General features: G+C 31.8%; 2 protein-coding genes and 1 pseudogene across 2 annotated transcripts; all 3 read left to right on the top strand.

Moving 5' to 3' along the window:
* Positions 1 to 3160: 3160 nt before the first annotated feature.
* On the top strand, positions 3161 to 6032 carry LOC106799006 (nicotinate N-methyltransferase 1-like; annotated as a pseudogene).
* Positions 6033 to 7441: 1409 nt separating this feature from the next.
* Positions 7442 to 10249, top strand: LOC100805817 (probable indole-3-pyruvate monooxygenase YUCCA10). The gene is made up of 4 exons (XM_003527998.3): positions 7442 to 8053; positions 9039 to 9272; positions 9741 to 9866; positions 10076 to 10249. The coding sequence occupies exons 1-4, from the start codon at positions 7442 to 7444 to the stop codon at positions 10247 to 10249; spliced, it is 1146 nt and encodes a 381-aa protein (XP_003528046.1).
* A 3050-nt stretch (positions 10250 to 13299) lies between these two features.
* On the top strand, positions 13300 to 24040 carry LOC100810961 (O-fucosyltransferase 38). The gene is made up of 13 exons (XM_003526811.5): positions 13300 to 13500; positions 13610 to 13670; positions 17918 to 18167; positions 18744 to 18837; positions 19022 to 19089; positions 19577 to 19665; positions 19746 to 19923; positions 21172 to 21300; positions 21823 to 21959; positions 22096 to 22309; positions 22421 to 22605; positions 23498 to 23593; positions 23796 to 24040. The coding sequence occupies exons 3-13, from the start codon at positions 17964 to 17966 to the stop codon at positions 23932 to 23934; spliced, it is 1533 nt and encodes a 510-aa protein (XP_003526859.1). The 5' UTR covers positions 13300 to 13500; positions 13610 to 13670; positions 17918 to 17963; the 3' UTR covers positions 23935 to 24040.
* Positions 24041 to 24840: the final 800 nt, after the last annotated feature.

Genomic DNA, 24840 nt, shown 5'->3' with positions numbered 1-24840 from the left:
CGGGGCTGTGTTCATGTATATATGTTAAGTGTGAACGTATTTATTCACTAATCAGAACAAAGTGGGAACGTATTCAGTGCTACTTAAGTTTAAAGTGTTAAAAATAGTATATTTTAAATTACTTTAAAAATAAATCTAATAATATAATACAATAAATAATTTAAAAAGAAATATCTTATGTATTTATTCACTAATCAGAACAAAGTAGGAACGTATTCAGAGGTACTTAAGTTTAAAGTGTTAAAAATAGTATATTTTATTGTATTTTAAATTACTTTAAAAATAAATTTAAATCTAATAATTGTATGTTTTAATACAATAAACAATTTAAAAAGAAATATCTTATTTTTATTACATATTATGTTGGTGTTGATCATTATTTAACACGTGGGTACTCATCTGATCTCATCCCGAGTTCGACAAGGAAAGAGATCGAAATAGAAGCAAGGACGAGAACATGTATGTCACTCTCCGTCCTTGTGTCTGTCTTATTACCTATGTTTTTATCATTATTAATAATGTTGTTATGTATTTATATATAATTATATCAATATATTATATGTAATTGGTAATTATATAATTATTACATATTTTTTTATAATTATTAAAATATAGAATAATAATTTTAATAGTCAAATAAATAATATTATAATTATAATACTTATTGTAACAAAATTAAAATTTATACTTTTAATTAAAAATATAATTCAATTCTTAAATATGTTTGTGTTATTTATTCTTTATTAAAGTATAGATATTGGTTGAATTAAAATATAATTGATAACTGAATCTATTATTTATTTAAAGTATATAAAAAATATTTTTAAACATGAGATAGGTTCCCTCCGAGTCTATCCAAACTCGGTAAAATTTCATGAGGGACGGGATTGGATTCCATTTTTTTCACCCAGTCTTTTATAAATTCAAACCCAAAGTCACTTTGCCTTTTGTAGGAACAAGGATATGGATAGGCAAACCTGCCCATGGTCCTTTTTGTTGTCATCCTTATTTCACATGTGATCCATTTTGTATCATTATTGATAGCCCTCGGATTAATCTAAGGTTACATTCTTATTATGTACCATCTTCATCAAAACTTTTCTTTCTTTACTCTCCTTCCTTCTCTGCCACCTCTGACGAGCCTATACGCTGCCTTTGACAACCCGTCCACTGCCTCCAACGACCCGTCATTGTCACCCCTCCACCACCAGAGACCACTTTGAAGATCCAATTCACAACTTTTCATGATCAAAGCAACAACTAACCAAATAAGGTTTAACCTAGATCTTGGACAAGAAGGCCCCTTGATTTCGATATCTTGATTCAATAGTTTTATCAAATCACAAACCGATAAGGCTTTGACGAAGTTGACAACATCATGTGCACCCTTGAAGTAACAAATTTTTTTCTTCAACAATGTGATGATGACTCTATATGTATCCACACCGACATTAAAATTGACCCTTTGCTATTTCAATTCCAATCCCCATTAAAGTTGTTTGAAAACCCATTTGATTCACACATTGAATGAAAGTTTTACTCTTTTCAATACATAAAGTAGAAGAAAGATGAGTCTTGGATCAGTGTTGAAGATGAGTGTTCCCACGGAGAAACTGAACTAAAAACGATGAAATCCTCTTCATTGTAACATTAACATCCTCAACCAAGCCTTAAAAAACTTCCAAAACCCCATTTCTTAAAGCCTCGACAACAACTTCTTTAGTGTGACAACAAAGAGAATAAAGAACCATAAGAGCATATCAAACTCCCTAGGAGCTTTCATTCCTCAACACACGTGCCAGAATCTGCACACAACCACGAAATAGTTCCATCTTCTCCCTCCCCTCTGCTATCAATTATTTGATGAGTGGAACTCTAAAAAACAAACACTCTTTTTACTTTTTCAGGTTTAAAATCTAGGTTTGAACTTTTTTAATTTGTGTCTAATTTCCAGTAGAATGCTTTTATTTGTAATGTTAAAGAGATGTGGATTTGGACCTTTTTCAAAAAAAGAAATTTTATTTAAAATAATTTCATATCTCTCTATTCTTATATTTGAAAATAAAAACCATCTCATATTTTTTATCTTAAGAAGCTTCTTGATAATAAGGTAAAGATAATTCCTAAATAATCATATGATTAATTATGATAAGTAATCGCATGATTTAATCTTACATATAACAACATAATCTTATTCTTATTTTATGGACAATTTTCACATTTATAAAATAATACTCTTTGTTTATATTAATTATATCCTCAGTGCTAGCAAAAAATATAATAATATTTCACTAAAATGGTTATTTGATTAAATTAAATTATCAAATATTTTTTTTTCAAAGATTAAAACTATCATTTTTGTGTGATCCTGTTTAATACTAAAAGGGTAGTAATTAATCATAATTAATTTATTAATCAAGACATACATATAACAATATTCCTTAAGATAACATGCATTCTTTACCTTCATGAACAAATAGAATAATAATGTAGTATTTTCTTCCACCATTAACAGCTAAGCTTAAGACTAGAGGATAATATTACTTTCAAACTCTATTAAGTTAACATATTATATTTAATCAATGAATGATTTAAGATTTTTTTCTTTCATTCAATTGGCATGACCAAGGTCATAATTCTATCATATAACTCAAATTCATTATCTAAGATTGATGAATTCGTTCTTGATTAATCATTAATTCTATAAGTATGTAATCATATTCAATATTCATTTAATTAATATCATAAAACATTAGGTATTCAAAATTAAAATATAATAAATAACTTATTGGATTTTGTGCATAAACATCTATCCAAGAGAGAAAAACACCTCTTTTATAATTTACTCCTTCACATGCTATATATATATATATATATATATATATATATTACTCCACTTATCAAATTTATAATTATGTCTCTACTTTACATTTCACCACCTGCCAAATTCTCATTTCTATTTTTTTTCTATAATATTTCTCTATTTTTATCAAATTTCTGGTATGGCCCCCAAACAGGATGTCCGGTACATTTTTTTTTTCCCTTCTATAAATATGTGTGGTCTCTTTTCTTCTATATCAGTGACGAGTACAAAATAACCGTTGATTGAGTTAAGAGAGAATCAGCAAATAAGAATGGTGAGGTGCATGAAATAGTGGAGATGAAGAAGGACATTGCCAATACCATTGCAAGGTCTGAAAACAAAGCCAGACTTATCATTCTAGAACTAGCCCACATGATCAGTGTGCCTATGTCCCTCATGGCTAGTTGTTATTAATCTTAAAGTTCCCGAGGCCATGTGACAAGATGGTTCCAACACTTCCCTATCCGCCGCCCAAATTCTCGACCGCATCCGTCCCCATGGCGGTGGTGACGCCGAGAACCTGCAGCGCCTCCTCCGCTTGCTGACCAGGTATGACATTTTTCTGGAGCACTTGAGCGCAGCAGTGACTAAAGGAAATACTCCCTCACTGATGTTGGAAAAAACTCTTGTTGATGATGAACAAGGTCTATCCTACGCATATTATATGCTCCAGCGCCATCAGGTTAATTCATTTTACTTTTAATCTTGCCTTTTCACATCTTTCTTAAATAAAAAAATAACAACAAATCTTTATAAAGCATATTTTTGTTAGGATAAAATTTAGGCTCATGTTCTTTTATATATATATATACATTGGTTTATAATAAGACTTGGTGTTAATTTTACATAGTTATATAACGTCAACCTTCAAGGTTTTTTAACGTGACTATTAATTGGGTTAGGATTTTGTCGGAAAAATGTAGCTGTGATCGCGATCATGTTATAGTCGCGGAGACTTCATTAAATCCTTTATGTTAATTATGACTTTTTTTTAACCTTTGTTAATCTTAAATACCTAATAAAAAATATAAAATATGATTAATTCATATTTTTATATTTTAAAATTAAATTAATTATCATGAAACTATAAATAATATATAATCATTTATTATTATAAATAAATTATTTTGTTAAATATTATAATTAAATTATTAAGAAAAAAATTTATTTTTCAAAATTAAATATAAAAGTTATTGGACGACCATTAATCAAGTTTAGTAAAGATTTATAAAATAAATATTTAATTATATAGTCATCAATATAATAATAATTAGTTATTATTATATATTGTTATGAAGATAAAAAAATATTTCTTTAAAAAAGATAAAAAAAATAATATTATAGGATCATGTTATTTGATAATTTGTTATTAATTAAGAGGTCTAATTTAATTAGTTGAATAATGGTATATAAATTATTGTAAATTTTCATATTCGATTCTCATAAATAAAAAAATAATTATTAACAATTTAAAATGATATTAAAACTGTAAAATTTATTATCATTATTTTTTAAAATATGTCAACCGAGTCAAACTATGCCAACTTAATTTGAGACTCTGGGTATGACCAAATTGTCTGGGTCAAACTGGCCAACTTACATTTTTTATCATATATCTTAATTAGACCATCCAGGTCTTGTCGAATTAGGTCTAACCGTTTTTTACAATTATGATTTCTAAATACTCCAAATATATGATACGGTAGAAAAAATAATTTTTTTTTATGAAGAATTTTAAATAATTGAGTATCTAAATATTATTGTTCATTAAAAAATGGGCAACAAATGGGGCCATTAAATCAAAGAGTTTGAAGTTACCCCAACCACAATATAACTGCAGCTGTGACCCACGTACGTAAGGCACATTTTGTCTACAATTTTCCTTAACATAAAGAATTGTGACAAAATTATGACATCATTTTAAAATTTGATTGTATATCGATAAATTTATTAGTTTAAGTGGTATTAGATTTGATTTTTTTAGGTTTGAATTCTCTGGAAAAAATTAAAATAATTGAGAAAAAATAACTCAGGCCTATTAAAGATGACTGTCATATTCTTTAATGAATATTAATTGTCAGAACTTGGTGAATGTTAGATACCAATATTATACTAAGTACCAATATTTATTTTGGCTCACTCTATTTTGAAACGCAGCTGTATTATTTGATTATAAAAAAAAAATCTATCATACTCATATCACATCCAATTATTTTTATCTTTTATATTTTTATATTTTTTATACACCTGTAAAAAATATACCTTAAATGTAAAAGACACAACTTTTTAATTTTAGTAATAAAATATTTTCCTCTTTGAAACGTGGCTTTTGATTTACTGTCCCTAGCTTAATATTTACTTATTCATTATCGTCAGGTATCTTTCTCAATTCATTTCTCTCAAATAATTTTAAGATGATAAATGTTAACAGGACGTTAAGCGTAGTAAAAATTCGTACCCTAATCTTAACCACCAGTCAATATGACATTAAAAACAAACAATAATAATAATATAGTTGGTAACAATATAATATTAAGTAATGTTTTTTTCAGAGAAATAATATTAAGTAATGTTATTTAACATATATTTCAGAAGAAAATATATATTTATTCAAGCTGATAACCTTACTCAACTTAAAAAACTAATAAAGTAAATAATATATATGCATTTATAATCAAACCTAACTATATTTTTTTTTAGCAAAAGCAAAATCTGAATTTTATTAAATTAAAATATTCCCAACAGGTACAAGGTTCTATTAAATTTATAGTGCACCAAAAATATCTGAAAAGCTCCCTTAAAAACTGGTTCATAAGGATTTATCTACTCAATTATATAAACACTTATTAAGTTTGATAAACATTCGATGTGGAATTATTCTCAACAGCTTCTATAAAATAGACTTTGCTATGCGTTGTTGATGTATTATTGGTAAATAGTTATCTAGATAATTACTTAATATTGTAAATGTTTTGGTACTTTGTTTGGATGACATTTTCGAACAAGAGCATTGCTTGGTGGTTACATTTTCATAATGACAATGTATTGAACTAAGGGCAAGTACAGGACTGAACAACAATTCAAACAGCTTGGCATTTCTGCTGGTTTCCCTCGTTTCAGTGCCTTCTATGTTGACCCTTATATGGCTGTCCTTGAGTTTCACAAATGAGAAGAGGTACTGTTATAGCCTTTTGGAGTGTACTGAAATTATGAATATGACGGGGAAAAATAATTAGGAGCAACTGTACTGAGACACTTATTCAGATTGTTCCTTGTATGAATAAATCTTCCTCCCAAATTTGGAATTGGCTTTAATTTATCTTCTGCTTTTCAACTGTGCAATACAGTATTAGTGTTCCCTTGTTCTTTCTTTCTTGCTATATATGATAGTCGTAAATTTGGAATTTGATTTTATCTTCTGCTTTCAGAAATTATGTCCCAAATTACTAAGTTCATGCTTTTATTTAAGAGAAAAAAAAGCATTAAAAAGACCAAAGTAGCCCCAACCTTACCCTACCCCTCATAAACCTCTCATCCGCTTCACCCCATCTCGACGGTTGAACCTAGGGCACCATGAAACGCGCGAGAGGGAGAGAGAGAGAGAGAGATAGGAACAATGTAAAATAAAAATTAATGGCGGAAACAACTAGCTAAGAGGTCGTGCATGCATGTTTTGTGGTTTATTTGAATGGAATGAAAGCTGCGCATGGAATATGCATGGCTTAATTTCTTTGGTTTTCAGTGGGTTAATTTGTGAAGAGATATGGTTCTGATGGGGTGTTGAAATAAAAATGTGAGAATGTCTGAAACTCTGAACGTGAGAGTGTTGTTGAGTGGATGAGTCTTCAGTATAGTTTCTATCAGTGGAGAAAAAATGAAGTATTGACGGACCAGATCCATTTTTTTTTAATTAGCTGAAAAACCTTTTAGTCCAAATGATAATATCTTACGATCTGTTGAAAATATAAGTCCCTTTTAAGAAAACATTAAATGATTTAATTTAATATACAAAGTGATAAAATGAATTTTTAATGATTAATAATAATTACAAAAAAAAGATATCATGCATAGTGTTAATACTTTATAATATATAAATGTGATTAATTTAATTGTACATGCATTTAGCTCTACAGTTCAAAATGATAATACGTATGATTCATTGATCGATCTCTATTATAAGAAAAATAGGTTATTTTAAAAATATATATAATTATGTAATAGATAAGGTGAAGAATAAAATGAATTTTTAAAAATTACTATAAAGAAAAATCATGTATAGTTTAATTATTTTTTAAAATATTTAAATTTGTTTAATTCAACTACACGCATTTAGCTCTGTACGTTGTCCAAATGCATTACCATGTTATTCATTTTACCTACCCCTAACATTAATTATACGTATCGACATATGGAATATATTGTTTTTTTTTTTTATATAGTAAATCGTATATAGAGATTATTTTTAACACATTCATGAACATACATATGTTCATCAACATTCACATGTGTATATAAATATTACAAGCCCTTCTTGCTCTAAAAATACAAAACAATAGAAAGTCATTGTTAATCAACAAAATGGAGGAAGTATCAGTTATAATTGCAGGTGCAGGTCCTTCTGGCCTTGCAATTTCTGCATGTCTATCACAAAACTCTATCTCTCACATAATACTAGAGAAAGATGATTGTAGTGCCTCTCTTTGGAGGAAAAATGCTTATGATAGATTAAAGCTTCATCTTGCTAGCGAGTTTTGTGCTTTGCCTCTCATGCCTCACTCACCCTCATCCCCAACCTTCCTATCCAAAGATGAGTTTGTTCAATACATTGACTCATACATTGCCCGTTTCAACATAAACCCTCTCTATTGTCGTTTCATTGAATTTGCTGCGTATGATGAAGTTGAAAACAAGTGGAGGGTCGAAGCAAAGAACACTCTTGAAGGCACAAGGGAAATTTACGTAGCTAAGTTTCTTGTGATTGCCACGGGTGAAAATAGTGAAGGGTATATTCCTGATGTGCATGGACTAGAAAGCTTTGAAGGAGAGATAATGCACTCCAAATACTACAAATCGGGTTCAAAATATGAATCCAAAGAGGTTTTGGTAGTTGGGTGCGGTAACTCTGGAATGGAGATTGCTTACGATCTCAATGACTGGGGTGCAAACACTTCTATTCTCATCAGAAATCCGGTATTTCTTTTACCCACTATATATATCCATGTTGGGATATTATTTATATATGTGTGTGCGGGCATAATTAAGTTTCTAGTTTGTAGACCATGTTTTAGTTTTTTTGGATATTGTTTTGTATACCATAAATAGTTTTTCCCTTTTTCTTTTAGTTAAAAGGATTGGTTTATTTTAATTTCAAAAGAAAAAAACAATTTATGTGATTTAATAAAAAGTGTTTTTATAGAAAATTGATTTTATTCTAATTATATAAAATACTTTTATTAAAAATATATAATTACAGTTTTTTTATTAAAAATTTAATAATTATATATTTTAGTATATATTTAATTTGAGTTTTTTAAAGAATGTTTTAATGATATTAAATTAAATAGGGTAAATTATATATTTCAATATAAGAGGAGGAAGCAATGTAATGCTTGCATCTTTTGGGGGGAAATTTATAATTTATTTTGTATTTTATATAAGAAAGAATTAAAGACACCGTTAATACTCATATATTTGATGAGAGATAATGTATTTTAACATAAGAGAAGTGAAAATAACATGATACACTCATACATCTCATGAGAAAAAATGTAATTTAATTTTTTATGGTTGATGCCCTCTCATCCCACAGGATCCGTTCCTGATTTTCATGATTATATTATATTTGTATGACGAGTTCTAGCTATCCCAGTGATAATGATACTTATGATGTATTTAATATCCTTGACTCAAGTAGTGTTTTGCAAAAAGCATGAGAGAGACATCATTATTTTTTAGATTGAACATATTTTTCATCGGGTTGATCATTTAATTAACCACTAGCCCATAAAATATTGATTGAGTTTATTTTAGTACAATTTTATCTCGCTAATTATATTTGGATGCCAAATCTCTTTTTTTATTTTTAATCTGGTGAGGATACACATACATAAGTTGTATGCAACAACTTTTATTTACACTAATTGTTTATGAAAATAAAAATGTTTCTGATTTGTAGGTTCATGTCTTCACCAAAGAATTGATCAATGAAGGCATGCGTATGATGAAGCATTTGCCCATTCATGTTGTGGACACTATCATTACCTCTTTGGCAAACATGGAATATGGTGATCTATCTAAGTATGGAATTTATCAGCCCAAAAAAGGACCCTTTCAGCTTAAGTTTATTACTGGAAGGGCTCCCGTTATCGATGTTGGAACCATTCGAAGGATTAAGGAGGGAGCAATTAAGGTACTTAGAACTTACAACCATGTTATACATAACATAAGCCCAAAATAAATTATTTGTCCCGTTAATGCAATCAAAATGATAAGAAAAAGGACATGAGAAAGAATACAAGTTGTGGCTTCATTTCAAAGATTTTTTTTTTCATATTTAGTAAAAGAATAAATATATTTTTAAACACAATATTCTCGAGATTTTTTTTTGGTTACAAAAGATTCTTGAGAATGTTACTTTATGAACTAGTGAAAAAGTTTTTTTTCATGATAATTAAGTATTAATTTATGAAACTTTCTAATAATAATTGACAGTAAGTATATTATTTTAAGAAAATATTTTATTTTTATTTTTTCATAACCTTAATTTTGAAAATATTATTTCGAGAATCATTTGACAATGAAAAATTTTCAATACTAAACATCACTTTAATATGGGTATTTCTGGATTTTTCTTCATATTAATTTGTGCTCCCTACAGGTAATTCCTTCTCATATAGTGAGAATTGAAAACAAGAAGGTCATCTTTGGAAATGATGTGGAAAAGAAGTTTGATGTAATCGTTTTTGCTACTGGTTACATAAGCGTGGCTAATAAGTGGCTTAAGGTACGAATAGTACTTTTAGCACTTTTCATTTAAATTGTATTTATTAATACGTTTTTGTTCATTTTCTTTTCTTTTTCCACATCTCTCAAATGGGCTTTAATTTTTTTACTCCTTGTCTATGTTGCCAAAACAAAGAATATATGTCCATTTCTTCAAACAAAAAGTTAAGTACAATTTGAACTCACTAAATTGATTGATGTTTATTGCAGGACTACAAATACATTCTAAATGATGAGGGGATGCCAAAAAATGATTTTCCAAACCATTGGAAGGGTGATCGTGGATTATATTGTGCAGGACTGTCAAACAGAGGCTTATTTGGAGTCAAAATGGATGCTGAGGCTATTGCTGATGACATCAATCAAACTCTTAAGTTACATTAAGAATTATCTTTTGTAAGAACATGTGTCCTTCAATTTCAATAAATGGGATTATAGTTTAATTGAGAATTTAGTTTTAGACAAAATTTAGATGCAGTTCTTTAGTGAATTTCAAGCTTATCTTTAGAAAAAAAATATATGTGTGGAAGAACACTAATACAACTGCATGAAATATATCCCATAATAGTGGAGTGGGGTAAGTGATAATGTGATTTCCTCTCATGGTAAGATATATAAGTTTCTGGATGTTAAGAAGATCTTGATTCCATTGAAGTTCCAAATATCCTTGAATTCCTCTTGCATTCACTTCATAGCTAGAAAATAATTTATTCTTATCAAACTGGATGGTTAAAATCATTATGTGTGTTTGTTTTATAACAATTTGTATAGAAAGCAAATTCTTCTTATAACAATTTCGTTTTTCCGAGACATATTCAAGTGAATTGTACTCTCACATGACATTGTCAATGAATAAAAGTAAACACAAATTTAAACATAACCTAGTTATAACTTCTTGTGTGTTTGAATAATCCTTCAAATCACGTTGAACAAGAGTTTTTCATTTTGCAATGTAGAAATGAAGTAGCAATTATCAAGGGGAGGCTTGCTTTGAGTTGAACACCGTTATGTTTGATATAACTCCTACGCAAACACACTCAATTTTTTACCATAACTACTAAGATTCCATGTAGGGCTTGACAATTGTTACATCTTTGACAATTATATCAAATTGTACAAGTAATATAAAATGGAAAGTCAAAGTATTGTTTTCCAAGGAACTTGTTCAATCTTTGACAATTCATACACTTTTTACTTACTAGATAAAATATAAAATGAACTTGTAGTATAAATGTTTAAGAACCAAAATAAATATGTAAACTTGGAAATAAAACTATTAAAAGGGTGTTTGATTTTCAAAGATTTGGATTGTGGACAAATGTTGTGAAAAACAATGATAAAAAATGTTGGGATTCGACTTTACTAAATCTTTTTCTCATGCATACACAAGTTATTAATCAATGTTTATAATTCTTTTGTTATTACCAACTCACAAAAATGCTGGATCTCTAATTCCTTACAAGAAGAACTTAAATTCCTTGACTAAATTACTAATTCCTTGCTTAGTTTAGCCAAGTTATTTGCTTTAAGAAAACAAGTCAAGGTGGGCAGTATATATTGCTCTACTCCTAGCAACAATAATCCATTAGGTGCTCTTCTCTGATTCATAGTTCAAATACATCTTTCAATCGCACTTAAACCATAGAATCAAGCATATGAGTGATCAAGTCAAAACAAAGATTAAGCAAAGAAGGAAGCACATAACGATGAATAATAAATATTTATTAACAACTCAAAAGATATACATGAGTTTGAGTTTAGTTACATTAAACCCCAACAAAGGGGAGCTTAGCCACTCATGGTTGAAATGAGCATCCAAAATGGTAAAGGGAGTAAGATGATGAAGATGGGGGAATGAGAATCTCTCGAGTAGTTTCCTTTGTATCCAAACCTATGTTAGAGAAGAATGTTTTGTTCTCTTGCAAAAAGCTCATTTCAATGCTTTACTTTTGTGTCCAAAAAGTGTCCACTCGATCGTTTTGGTCCAGGCAAAATTATGTTTCGGCTGGGTTAAAGTTTCAATAATGTTTACTAGAAGGGCTTTGGTTAGGCGCATCATCTGGCTAGCTGGACTAGCCTTTCATATTTTTTTTCAATAAAGTCTTATTTTTGACTTGTGTCTGGTTAACCTTAACTCTTTGTCTGGCTAGGTCAATGATAACATTATGTTTTGACCTTGATCTTTAAGATTCTCTAAAGTCCAATTCCAATCTGAATATCAAAAAATTTAAAACATGAGACTAAATGCCAAGTTTACATAACAAAGTAAATGCTTAAAACTAAATCTTTTTAAACTAAAAGAGGTAGAAACAAGGATTTAAATAAGGGATATACAAAATAATTACACTTATATATACCTAAAAAGTAAGTATTAAGTGTGACTATCAACATTGCGACCATTTGGGTAACATAGATTTCAAGATGGGAAAATTTTGTAAATTTCAATCCCTTATAACTCATTAAGACTTAGGATATGTTTGGATTTTCAGTAAGAGAATTTAAAAGTATATTTTGAAGTAAAATTAGTTTGTGGTCATGTTTGACTATTATAAACAATATGTTTGAGAATAAAATTTTATTTGCAAACTTAATTTTGAAAAAGCAAAAAATAAGACTTGAAATATTTTTATAACCTGTTTACAAAACTAAAGTTTGAATTGAACTTAAATTTTAAAACTTTTATCAAAACATTAGTTTAAAAGTTCAAACCAATTAATATGAGACTTAAAATTTGCAAATATATAATATAATACGACATAAGAGTATGCATTTGATAGCCAAAAGCCAAAAATGAAATGGAAATCAATCCTTTTTGAATTGGAAAATAATCAAATGTCTATGAGGGCGCTCATTTCTTCTTCGCATTCCATCACCTTTCAATCTGAAAAATTAAATAAGGATAAAAATGAAAAATTAACAACTACATATAAACATATTGCTAATTAAAATTAGAATAATTCTTAAATATAGAAGAACAATAAACTTATAACCGTTCATGAGTGATATTTGACTTAATCCTCTTTTAAAAGAAAAAAATATAATTAAAAGAAAATAATATTACTAAACATCACCAATCACATTTTCTAATGATGGTTAATCATTGATAAAATTAATTAATAATTTGTCTATATATTTATTAAATATACTATTATTATATGAATGTATATACATTTAAAATACATTATTAAATAAAAATATTTAGTATATATGTGTATATTATAACATGTATTTAAATTTACAAATATTTTTTTAAAGAACTAAAATAAAAACCAAAAGTTATTTGAGATTTTTTCATGTCCTGCTAAAATTATCGGGTGCAAGCAGGTCTCCGATTTAACCGCGAACCATCTGAAGATTCTGAAGTCTGAACCGAACAGCTACACAAAGTTCGCGTCGGTTGGAGTAACGGGTTGGTTAAGCCGCGTAACAATGAACAAACACTGAAACACCGATTACCATTACTTACAAGCGTTTTTGTCTTTCTTTCTTTCTTTCTCCATTTCCTCATCGATCAGATCTGAATCAATCTCACATTCTTCAATTTAATTTCACTCGTAATTCACTTATCGTGATTTCCGAATCTGGCCGCCAAACCCTATTACCTTTGTATAGATCATCTCAACTTTGCTGCTCAGGTGATTTCTTCGTCTTCTTTAGTCGGTGTCATGGCTCATTGTTAATGGTAGTGATCAGTGTTTTTCTCTGTGTGCTGGTTAGTGATTAAGGGTTTTCTCTGTGTTTCAGGAGAAATAACAAACGAAATTAGCGGAGGAATATCTCCGCCATTGACGACAATTGACAACCGGTGAGTATATGCGTCTCTATTTGTGCTTGTTACGGAGATTAAAATATTTTTGTTGCTAATAATTAAAATATGCTGTGTTGTAGTTCCTTTTGTTATTTGAATTTTGAAGTATTGGATTTGAGGTGATATTGTATTATTTGATGTTACAGGATGTATTTGTATTTTGTTTGTCTGTAGTTACTCTTTAGTTTATGACATGTTCAAATGCTGTTAATGTGTTTGAGTTCAGATTTGGACAACAGAGCAAGTTCCATGCATGCTTTGAGTTTTTTTGCTACTTGTGACTTGTTAGTTACTGATTTAGCTTACTGAGTATTAAAAGTTGTTGAGGTTTCGCTGTTTTGGGACTGTATGTTTGATAGGATGATTACTGATTCAGTTGTGGAAGTGATAATCACTTTTACTCCTATGCTGTTGTTTTATTCCTTGTGATATGGATTGATGAGTATTGTAAGTAATTGAGTGAGTATTGGCAATAGTAAATTGCTTCTAAGTATTATCTTCCTGCTTTTTTTTTTAATTTTTTTTCTTGCTTTTGGTTCTCAACTTGTAGGCTTCATAGTGGAAATAATCTTACTAATAATTAACCAAGTATCATGTAGCTTTTGAATATTGAATTTTTGGTGGGTTAATTTTCTCAGTTTAATGTCCTTCAAGATGTGAGTGCTTGTCTTAATAGACAATTCATATTTTATTTTGTAATTTTTCCTATACATACCTTTAAGTTAATTTTCTATGAAATATGCAAAAAAAAAGAAGAAAGAAAGAAAAGCCAAGCCAAAGAACAAATTCAAATGAACCTGATTTTGATCCAATCAGCAATGGGGATGGGGTGACTTTGTGCTTAAAGAAAAAATAAAACGACTCAAGGAAAGGTTGAAGGTTTGGAATAAGGAACACTTTGGAGATACTTCTAAGAAGTTAAAGAAAATTAAGGCTGACTTAAACAAGCTGGAAGTGGATACAATTGATAGACAACTATCTCCCCAAGAATTGCTAACCCGGAAGAAACTACAGGAAGCACTATGGTTAGCTGCCCAATCACACGAGTCTCTACTGAGGCAGAAGGCGAGATCAAGATGGATTAAAGAAGGCGATTGCAACTCACGCTACTTCCATTTGGTGATGAATGCGAATCGCAGAAATAACTCTTTGAAAGGAGTGATGAACTGAGAAGAGTGAAAGAGGCAGTCTGATTGTTCTGCTTGCAAAGATTTCAAGAATCTGAGCAAGGTAGACCATAGCTGGATGGAATCCACTTTCAGACCATTGGACAGCAACACAATGATATGCTGATGGGGCATTTCTAGGAGGATGAAATAAAACAGGCTATATGGGATTGTGGGAGTGAGAAAAGTCCAGGTCTAGATGGACTAAACTTTAAGTTTATTAAGGAGTTTTGGTAAGTAATCAAACCTGATGTTCTCCGGTTTCTGGATGAATTCTACGTTAATGGACTTTTTCCAAAAGGCTGCAATGCATCTTTTATAGCCCTAATCCCTAAGGTGGTTGATCCACAACACCTTAATGAATACAGACCTATTTCGCTAATAGGATGTATGTACAAGATTGTGGCCAAGTTGTTAGCTAAAAGACTGAAGAAGGTGCTGCCAGTCACAATAGATGAAAGACAATCCGCATTCATAGGGGGCAAACATTTGCTGCATAGTGTGATCATAGCAAATGAGGTGGTTGAGGAAGCTAAAAGGAGCCAAAAATCATGCATGGTGTTCAAAGTAGACTACGAAAAGGCATATGATTTAGTCTCATGGGAATTCTTGATATACATGTTGAGGAGGATGGACTTTTGTTTCAAATGGATCTAATGGATTGAGGGGTGCCTAAGATCTGCTTCTATTTCAATATTGGTGAATGGAAGCCCCTCAGCTGAATTCATCCCACAAAGAAGACTTAGACAGGAGGATCCACTAGCTCCTCTTTTGTTTAATATTGTTGCTGAAGCTCTAAACGGATTGATGAGAGAAGCAATGGAGAAGAATCTATTCAGAGGATTCTCAGTGGGCACAAACAATGTGGAAATCAGCATACTACAATATGCTGACTACACAATATTTTTCGGTGAGGCATCAATGGAGAATGTCAAGACAATCAAAGCCGTTTTGAGGACCTTTGAACTTGTATCAGACCTCAAAATTAATTTTTCAAAAAGCTGTTTTGGAGCAATTGGGATGCCGGATCAGTGGAAGCATGATGCTGCAAAATACATAAACTGTAGCTTGTTGTTCATACCGTTCATATACTTGGACATACCAATTGGGGCAAACCCAAGACGATGTCAGTTGTGGGATCTTATCATTAATAAGTGTGAGAAAAAATTAGCAAAGTGGAAGCAAAGACACGTCTCTTTTGGGGGAAGAGTGACCCTTATACAGTCGATTTTAACATCTGTCCCTATCTATTTCTTTTCATTTTTTTCAGGGTTCCTAATAGAGTGGTGGACAAGCTGGTGAGTATACAACGCCGATTCTTATGGGGTGGCGGAATTGAGCAAAAAAAGATTGCGTGGATTAGGTGGGATTCAGTGTGCCTTCCAAAGGAAAAAGAGGGATTAGGCCTTAAGGACATTAAGACATTCAATCCTGCACTGCTTGGCAAATGGAAATTGAGTCTATGTCAGCACCAAGTAGAATTATGGGCTAGGGTATTGGATTTGAAATATGGTGGGTGGAGGAGCATGGATGAAGTAACAAGAGGCACCAATGAATCTATATGGTGGCAAGACCTAAAAATGGTTCTCATTAATCGCAACAGGCAATGATTTTCAAAATGGAATAGTGTGGAGGGGTGGGTGTGGAGATAGGATCAGGTTTTGGGAGAATAGCTGGACTGCTGAGGAGGCTTCACTAATAACAAAATATCACAGGCTATATCTCATTTCCTGTCACCAAAATCAGCTCATTCAGCGGATGGGAGCTCACACGGATACAGGATGGGAGTGAGATTTTATATGGAGGAGACCACTGTTTGACAAGGAGATCGACATGGCTGATAGTTTCTTAAGAGATATTGAAGGCAATCAAATCCAGCCACATAGAAGAGATGATTGGGTCTGGAAAGCAGACCCAAGTGGCCAATACTCGGCACAAAGTGCTTACAATTTGTTGATGGGAAACAATGGAGGAGAATTAGGATGGAGCTTTTGAGGAATTATGGAAATTAAAGATCCCAAGCAAAACATCAGTCTTTGCGTGGAGGTTAATTAGTGATCGACTGCCAACAAAATTAAATTTGCGAAGGAGACATGTAGAGATTAATGATATGTTATGCCCATTCTGCAGGAAAGGATGCAACTCATTTATTTTTTCATTGCAGTAAAATCCTTCCTATATGGTGGGAATCTTTGTCTTGGGTGAACATCTTAGGTGCTTTCCCACAAAATCCGAGGCAACACTTCCTTCAACATTTACATGGGTTGGATGATGGAATAAGGGTTAACAGGTGGAAGTGTTGGTGGATGGCTCTGACATGGACTATATGGCAGCAGAGGAACAAGATAGTTTTCTCCAACGACACTTTCAATGGCAGCAAACGGTTGGATGATGCAATATTCTTACTTTGGACATGGCTCAGAAATACGGAGAAAGATTTTGTAATCCATTTTAATCAATGGTCAAGTAATCTTAGAGAAGGTTTTTGCTATCAGCGGAGGGTAGCAGTTATAGGATATCAGTATAGATTACTATGTATTTAGCTTTTGGTTCCTCTCGAGACTGTATTAAGTCTGATTTTGGAACCAAATGACTGGACAATCCCAAATATGCAACTTTTGTATCTCTGGTACTCTGATATATATATATATATATATATATAAAAAAAATTTATTTTTGCTGATAAAAAAAAATTTCAAAACCAAACCAAACAGAATTGGGTGATTTGAATTGTTTGGACATTGTTTTCCCTCAACCTTGTGCCCACCCATAGATAACTCCATGACAACCATAAAAAGTCACACCAATGTTTAACTTGTCATATTGGCTGGGTCACCAACTTAAATTGATGAGCTAATGGCTGAATCAATGTAGCTGATTGGCTGACCACTGATAAGTTCAAGAATAATGTGCAACTAGCAATATTAATTGGGAGCAAAATGCTCATATACTCATGCATATTACTAGGAACACTTATCATTGAGGATTAGTGATCCTAGTACACTTTTAAGCATGATATAGTTTTTATTTGTTCTTTTTCCTGAACAGTAATAATCCTGTCAGACTTGATTCATATAGATGTAGGTTATCACTTTGGGTAAAGAAGATAAAGGTGAGGGAAGAGATGGTAAGCAGAGGCTCGTACAGCTCTAGCAGCCTCTTGACTGGTAGATTTCATGCTAGAAAGCTATCTCCTAGCATTATCACTTTCTACACCATGTTCATATTTGCTTTCTCCATCTTCATGTTCTTTTTCTACGTGAGACACATCAGTGTTGATGAAGATCCACCACTCCCTCTGCTTTCTCAACAATCTAAATCTCATCAGGTATTCTGCTATTCCCTTGTTTATTCTTTCCATGGTTTTCAATTGAATTAAATTGAATCAGATTTAGGGATCTGGAAGGAATTCGTGGGTTTCCTGAATCCTTGTTGATCTTCTGATCTGATTCACTTTACTGTTAGAGATCCAAAATCAGATACTGATTTGTGTAAAATGAACTGGCTTTGTTAAATTGTCTTGGCGAATTTCTACATCCAAGAAATGAGGAAAACAAAACCAAGAATTTTTCTGTGTAGAGAAGAGAATTTTTGCAGTTGTGGAATTTAACAATTTTGATAATTGATAGGCTGTATGTGTGCTAGTCATTTTTTTTTTTTCTATACAAGTCTTCTGATATTTCTTTCTCTTACAAAAACATTGCATGCAGTTACGAAAATGAATGCCAAGTGGTTGTTTGCTTACATATTTAAGAGTATCGGTTTTTATTCATGGAATGGTATCAGCGAGTTTTGTTGGTTCTAGCTATATTAACTAGAACTGTCAGTTCAGGCTTCACTTTTCTTTTTTTTTCTCTCTTGTTCACACTCAATAACTGCTCCATTTTGTTGCATATTGCTACAGGTGCCAGAGTTACCTGTACACTATAAACAACTTTGGGATACCCCGTTCAATCATGGCTTACACCAATGTGTCAAGCCGACTACTAAATATAAAGGTGTCAGATGCTTACACCTTTTGTTGAGTTTTCTTCTCGTACTTGGTTCCACTCCTTTTGTTTAAGCTTTTTTTTCAGCCACTTCTATAATTGGTTGTCTGTCAACCGCAGCAGTGTCATTGTCATTGTCTTGTGCATTTTTGTCTCTTTCTCTTAAACATGCTTCACACTTTTACTTCGTCAGCTGCCCAAGGATTTGATCGCTATCTAACCGTGAGAAGTAATGGTGGACTAAATCAAATGCGAACTGGTGTAAGTCACTTCTCCCTCTCTTGCACTGTCTTGTAACTCCTATATAATAGCTAAATCCGTGCTCTTATGCTTGTAACTGCATGCATAGTCAAATATTTAATATCCAATTACAGTTTCAAACTTCAGTACACGAGAGTTACTTGTATCTGTCTAGGTTTATGAGTTACTTCTTTTGACATCAAAGGCAGGGAATTTAATGTTTTTTTCATTATTCTTTTCCTTTTGGCTGTTGTGAACATTTTGATTTTGACTTTTTTTCCCATTCCTGCAATACTTCATCAGTTCATTGTTTTTGTTACATATGATGCATTGTATATGGTGAAATGCTGTTCAAGTTTTGTTTTGTCTTGTGTATAAGCATTTGAGTTTGCATTGATGGCACCTTCTCTAAGATTGGTAGTCACTTTGTGTGAAGCCAATTGTTGTATTACTTGAATTTTTTCATAATTTATTTGCATTGTAAGTAATCATTCCTTTTTTCTTATAGATATCAGACATGGTGGCTGTGGCACATATAATGAATGCAACTTTAGTCATACCTCAATTGGATAAGCGTTCATTCTGGAACGACTCTAGGTATCCCTGGACATACTCTATTTTTAAATATGTATTGTATCCTTTTTCCAACTTTATCTTGTTATTTGGTGTGTGCACAGTGTGTTTTCAGATGTATTTGATGAGCTTCATTTCATCGAATCCCTGAAAGGAGATATCAGGATTGTTAGTGAGCTTCCCAAAAACTTGGAAGGTGTCCCCCGGGCCAGGAAACACTTTACTTCCTGGTCTGGAGTTGGTTACTATGAAGAGATGACAAGATTATGGAGTGACTATCAGGTACTCAAGCTTTTCCTATATGATCTTCAACTTCTTGTGGTTCTCATTTGCTGGAGAAGGCTTCATTGTAAAACTCTCTAATTGGCTAACATAGTTTTACCCGGTTGAATCTTAATCTCAAATCAGCAACCTGTGAAAATTAGTTGTAACAGGAAAATGGTATAATCCTCAGGGATTGTTAATCTGAAAGTTTTTAATGCTGTTAACCAGAGAAATAGAAAATGGAGAAGTTACTTCCGAATTCCGATGATCACCATGCAAGATGCAGGCTTATGATTATAGAGAAATGAGTGAATTTTGTGCTCTGGTAATGTGAATAAATCCCCCTTTTGTATAGGGATGTAGCTGAAATTGCAATGAAAAAATAAAATGAGAAAAGTATCAACCATATCCATGACTAATTTTGATGCCTTGGAGATTGTGACCGACAGAATACCTCTAACTAGTTTTCCTACAACATATCCTTCCCCTGAAGAGGATCCTTGTCCTCGAGGGCGAAAACTCTGACTCAATTGGTTCTTAGTCAATTGAGCAAGACTTTCTTTGCAGATTCCATCTAACAACTTCCCTTGCTTTCTTTATTCATGCACATTGTCCCATTGCTTTAGGCCATGCTCTTATGTTTGGAGGCAAAATATACACAAGTGGATGCTGCCTGCAATACAGGTCTGCAATGCACCAACAACATAACACAGTTTACCAAAATCCTTGTACTTTGAAATATAAAAACATGACTTTGCACTCAAATGGGGATCAGCAACACTCATGAAGTAGGATGGCAGATCACTGTAAATATGGCATGGGTATGAATATGGGTGTTGCAGTGTTATTACAAGAATTCATAGTTATACTTATACCCAAGCAGTTAGTAGAAAATCTTGGTGAGATATAGTATTATATATCAAAAAAATTTAGTCAGAGAATGCTGCGCTACATATTTTATGGGGGAGTTCAGTCATATTTGAAGGATATAGAATGATCATCCTTTACTATTTTTTGAACGATGTCTTGTTTTAGGCATTGAGAACCATATGCTGACAATTTGTTGATTTCTTACCTGTGGGGTGTGTACAAACTTAATACCTCTTCTCAGTGAAAGGGATTTCTAAATTCTAATTTATGTTCATGCTATGCAAGTGTTTTTCATATTTATCATTGTGTTTCTATGATCATTAAAATCCACTTTTTGGCTTCATACATTTTCCCGTAGTCAAAATGTATTGAACAAATAATGATTTGATCTTCCAGGTGATACATGTTGCAAAATCAGATTCTCGACTTGCAAACAATGATCTTCCTCTGGACATACAGAGGTTGAGATGTCGTGCAATGTATCATGCACTTCGATTTTCTCCTCCTATAGAGAATTTGGGAAAGGTTTGGCTCTTTTTTGTGGTTCTAAATATCTCGTAAAAATATTATGTGTACATCATGTTGCAATTTAGTAACTGATAAAATGATGATGGACTGGAAATTAAAGAGGCAATAACAATGATATTTTTTTTCTTGTTTTTATGAAGCAATTTAGAGAGAATGAAAAAAAATGTATGCGAAAGGATAAAAATTGTTGGGACAGAGGCATGACAAATTAAAAAATGTTAGTTTAAGATCTTGTGGGAAATTTTGGTATATGGGACCGGCTGACACATAGTTGTCTCATCAGTCATCACTAGATACTTTTAGTGATATAGTATTAGAAGTATTAGAGTATAGACTTGAAGGTTGAAAAGTTGTTAGGTTCAAAACCTTGAGAGTTTCAAGTCCAATATTTTGTACGTCATGCTAGAAAGTGATGCATATGATCCCAGGTTTGAGCTGTCCATTTCACTTTTGATGCATTTAAGATATGGGGCTTCCTGTTAAATTAGGTTCTGAGCATACATGACGGTTACAAAACAGAGGTTGGTGGATCGGCTGAGATCACATGGAGGAAGATATATAGCTCTCCATCTGAGATATGAGAAAGATATGCTGTCTTTTACTGGTTGTGCATATGGTCTGACAGATGCAGAATCTGAAGAGCTTAGAATTTTGAGGTGAGCGAGAATAGATATTATGTATCTGCTACCATGTGTTTGATACACACACACACATACACACACATATAGTAACAATAGAAGTACTGAATCAGTCTACTAATATTCTTTTAAAAAAATGTTGCAATTCTTCTAGGGAGAATACAAATTATTGGAAAGTAAAAAAGATAAATTCAACAGAACAGAGAATTGGAGGATTTTGTCCATTGACTCCAAAGGAGGTGGGCATTTTTCTTCATGCTCTTGGTTATCCCCCATCTACACCAATATACATTGCAGCAGGAGTGATCTATGGTGGTAATACTCATCTTTCAGAGCTCTCATCCCGCTTCCCTAGTATAATCTTTAAGGTTTGTAAATCGTTTTGTTTGTCTAACTGTATTAACAAGTAGTCCAATAGCACATTATCTGTGAGTGAGGTGCAATGATGGTCTGATTAATTGATTGGTAAATGGAAACAGGAATCCCTTGCAACTCCTGAAGAGCTGAAAGATTTTGCCAATCATGCCTCCCAAACTGCTGCACTTGATTACATAATCTGTGTAGAGAGTGATGTATTTGTTCCGTCATATTCAGGAAATATGGCGAGAGCAGTTGAGGGACACCGCAGATTCTTAGGTCACCGCAAGACAATCAACCCAGACAGGTACTGATTTCAAGAAATTGTAATTATAGTTTTTTCTGTGGACTGTTGAGTGTTGATACATTTCAACCAACTCTAGGTATCTAGTTTTGTTTTTCTTTCTTCTATTTCTGTACTTGCCAAAATGATGTGTAATTTTTCTTCCAATGTGTTGTATTTAAGTATCACTCATCCATAACTTTTTCTCAAGTTTTTGTTATCTACTTTGTGATAAAAGTTGATAGGGGTCCCTGTTCCTTTCCCCTTCCAATTATGTTGATTCAATGCTTGATCTAAATATTATTTGTTCTACATGTAGAGATGAAGTACAGAAGAGAACATTGCATTGGATGAGTGAACATACTATATAGACAAAATGAGATTAGGAATGAATGCATTGGAGAGAAAGTTGGGTAGTATTTATTGTTAAAAAATGATATAATCTCCTTTGGACATTTGTAAAGAATAACTGTAGAAGCTCAACTAAATACAGTAGATTAGATAGAGGGTATCCCTATTGCCAAGGAGGGACAGAAAAATTACAAGGAAAATCATTAAGGATTTAGATGTTAATGATTAGTCTATAGGCATGATTCACAATAAAACATTATCATTTGATTCGTGTTGCTAATCCCACTTAGTGAGGCTTGGTCATTGTTGTTATATCTGTTTCTTCCAGTGTCATTTTCATATGTATCAGGCTGGTGCACCATGCTTATGAAGAATGTTTGTTATGCCATGAAAGTTTAAATGATCCAATGTCTCATTCTGGATTTCACTTGGCTCTGTACAGACATACTTGAATTTCTGATAACTTACACACTGGATGACCAAGAGAAAATTCCTTTTTAAGCTTTTGATTCCTCATTTTTATCCTTTTTTTTTAAAAAAAATTTCTTATTCATTTGATCTTCAGGAAAGGACTTGTTGGAATTTTTGATATGCTGGAAACTGGAGAGCTAGTAGAAGGAAGGGAACTGTCAAATATGGTGCAGCGCATGCACAAGAACAGGTTACTTTCTTGCACAACATTAACTCATTTATGCAAGTAGACCATTCATTAGATTCCTCTCCCTTTTTTCCTTTTAATATGTAATTATTATTCTTTCCATTTAATCTGCAATTACTTGTTCTTTACCCTTGCACCTTAGTTGACTTTATTTTCCCAGTTATCAAAATCAAAGAATTTACTTATTTTTCATGATTATACATAGGCAAGGAGCTCCAAGGAAAAGGCACGGTTCTCTACCGGGGATTAAAGGCCGAGCACGATTTAGGACTGAAGAGCCCTTTTATGAAAATCCATATCCTGAGTGTATATGTGGTTCTAAAAGCAAACTAGAAATAACATAACGACAAACCAAACTGCTGTTCTAATCTAGAATTTTTGGAAGGACCGGTTAATCTGTAAATTTGGTTTTGATCAACTGCGTAATTATAATTAGCCATTTCTGGTGTACTTGGTTTGTCTGTGACCAATAGCTATACCCTTGATCACCAACTCATAATGTTGGCTGCTTATTTTACAATATTTGTTTTGTATTTCTTATTCTTCATAGAACTCAAAAAACGAATTACTTTATTGTTAGATTGTGCATATTTGTACGACATTATATTTTTATTCATTGATAGAATATATATTATTTTTCCTAGTATCTAATGTCAACTAAATATAGATGTCTTGCAACCACATTCAAAACTTCTATTAAGCTTATTCGTAGACAAACTAGTCAAGTGACTCACTCTTTGACTAGGATGGCTAAATTCAGTAAATAGTATGCTAGTCGACATGTCTTTGATTTTATCCCAACATATATCCAGTGTTTTATTATAAATGAAATATGACTTGCTGTAAAATAATAATAATATAGATGTTTTAATATAGAAGTCTTGTACGGTGTCTCATTTATTTGATTATTATTCGTCCAAAGCTATCTTATTGTATTCACATCTTATTTAATTGGAAAATGATGATTGAACATCTATATACTACTTAACACCTGGAGAGATAGAAGAGAAATGTAGATCCAATATGTATTATTTATGATGATATAGGAAGAGATAGAAATAAGGGTGTTTATAATAGGGAAGTATCCACATATCACTACTCTATTTAATTAGATTAGGAAATGAGTATTTATAATTAAATTCAAAATAATTATCCTATATTTTAATAAGTTATTTTAATAGTAAAAAAATATATCATGACATTTATTTTTATCTACCTAGAGAGATACTTATTTTTATATGAAAGAATTT

This window comes from Glycine max, chromosome 6 (genome assembly GCF_000004515.6).
Source record: "Glycine max cultivar Williams 82 chromosome 6, Glycine_max_v4.0, whole genome shotgun sequence".
In the NCBI taxonomy this organism is placed as follows: Eukaryota; Viridiplantae; Streptophyta; class Magnoliopsida; order Fabales; family Fabaceae; genus Glycine; species Glycine max.
This window is presented reverse-complemented; position numbering and strand designations above follow the sequence as displayed.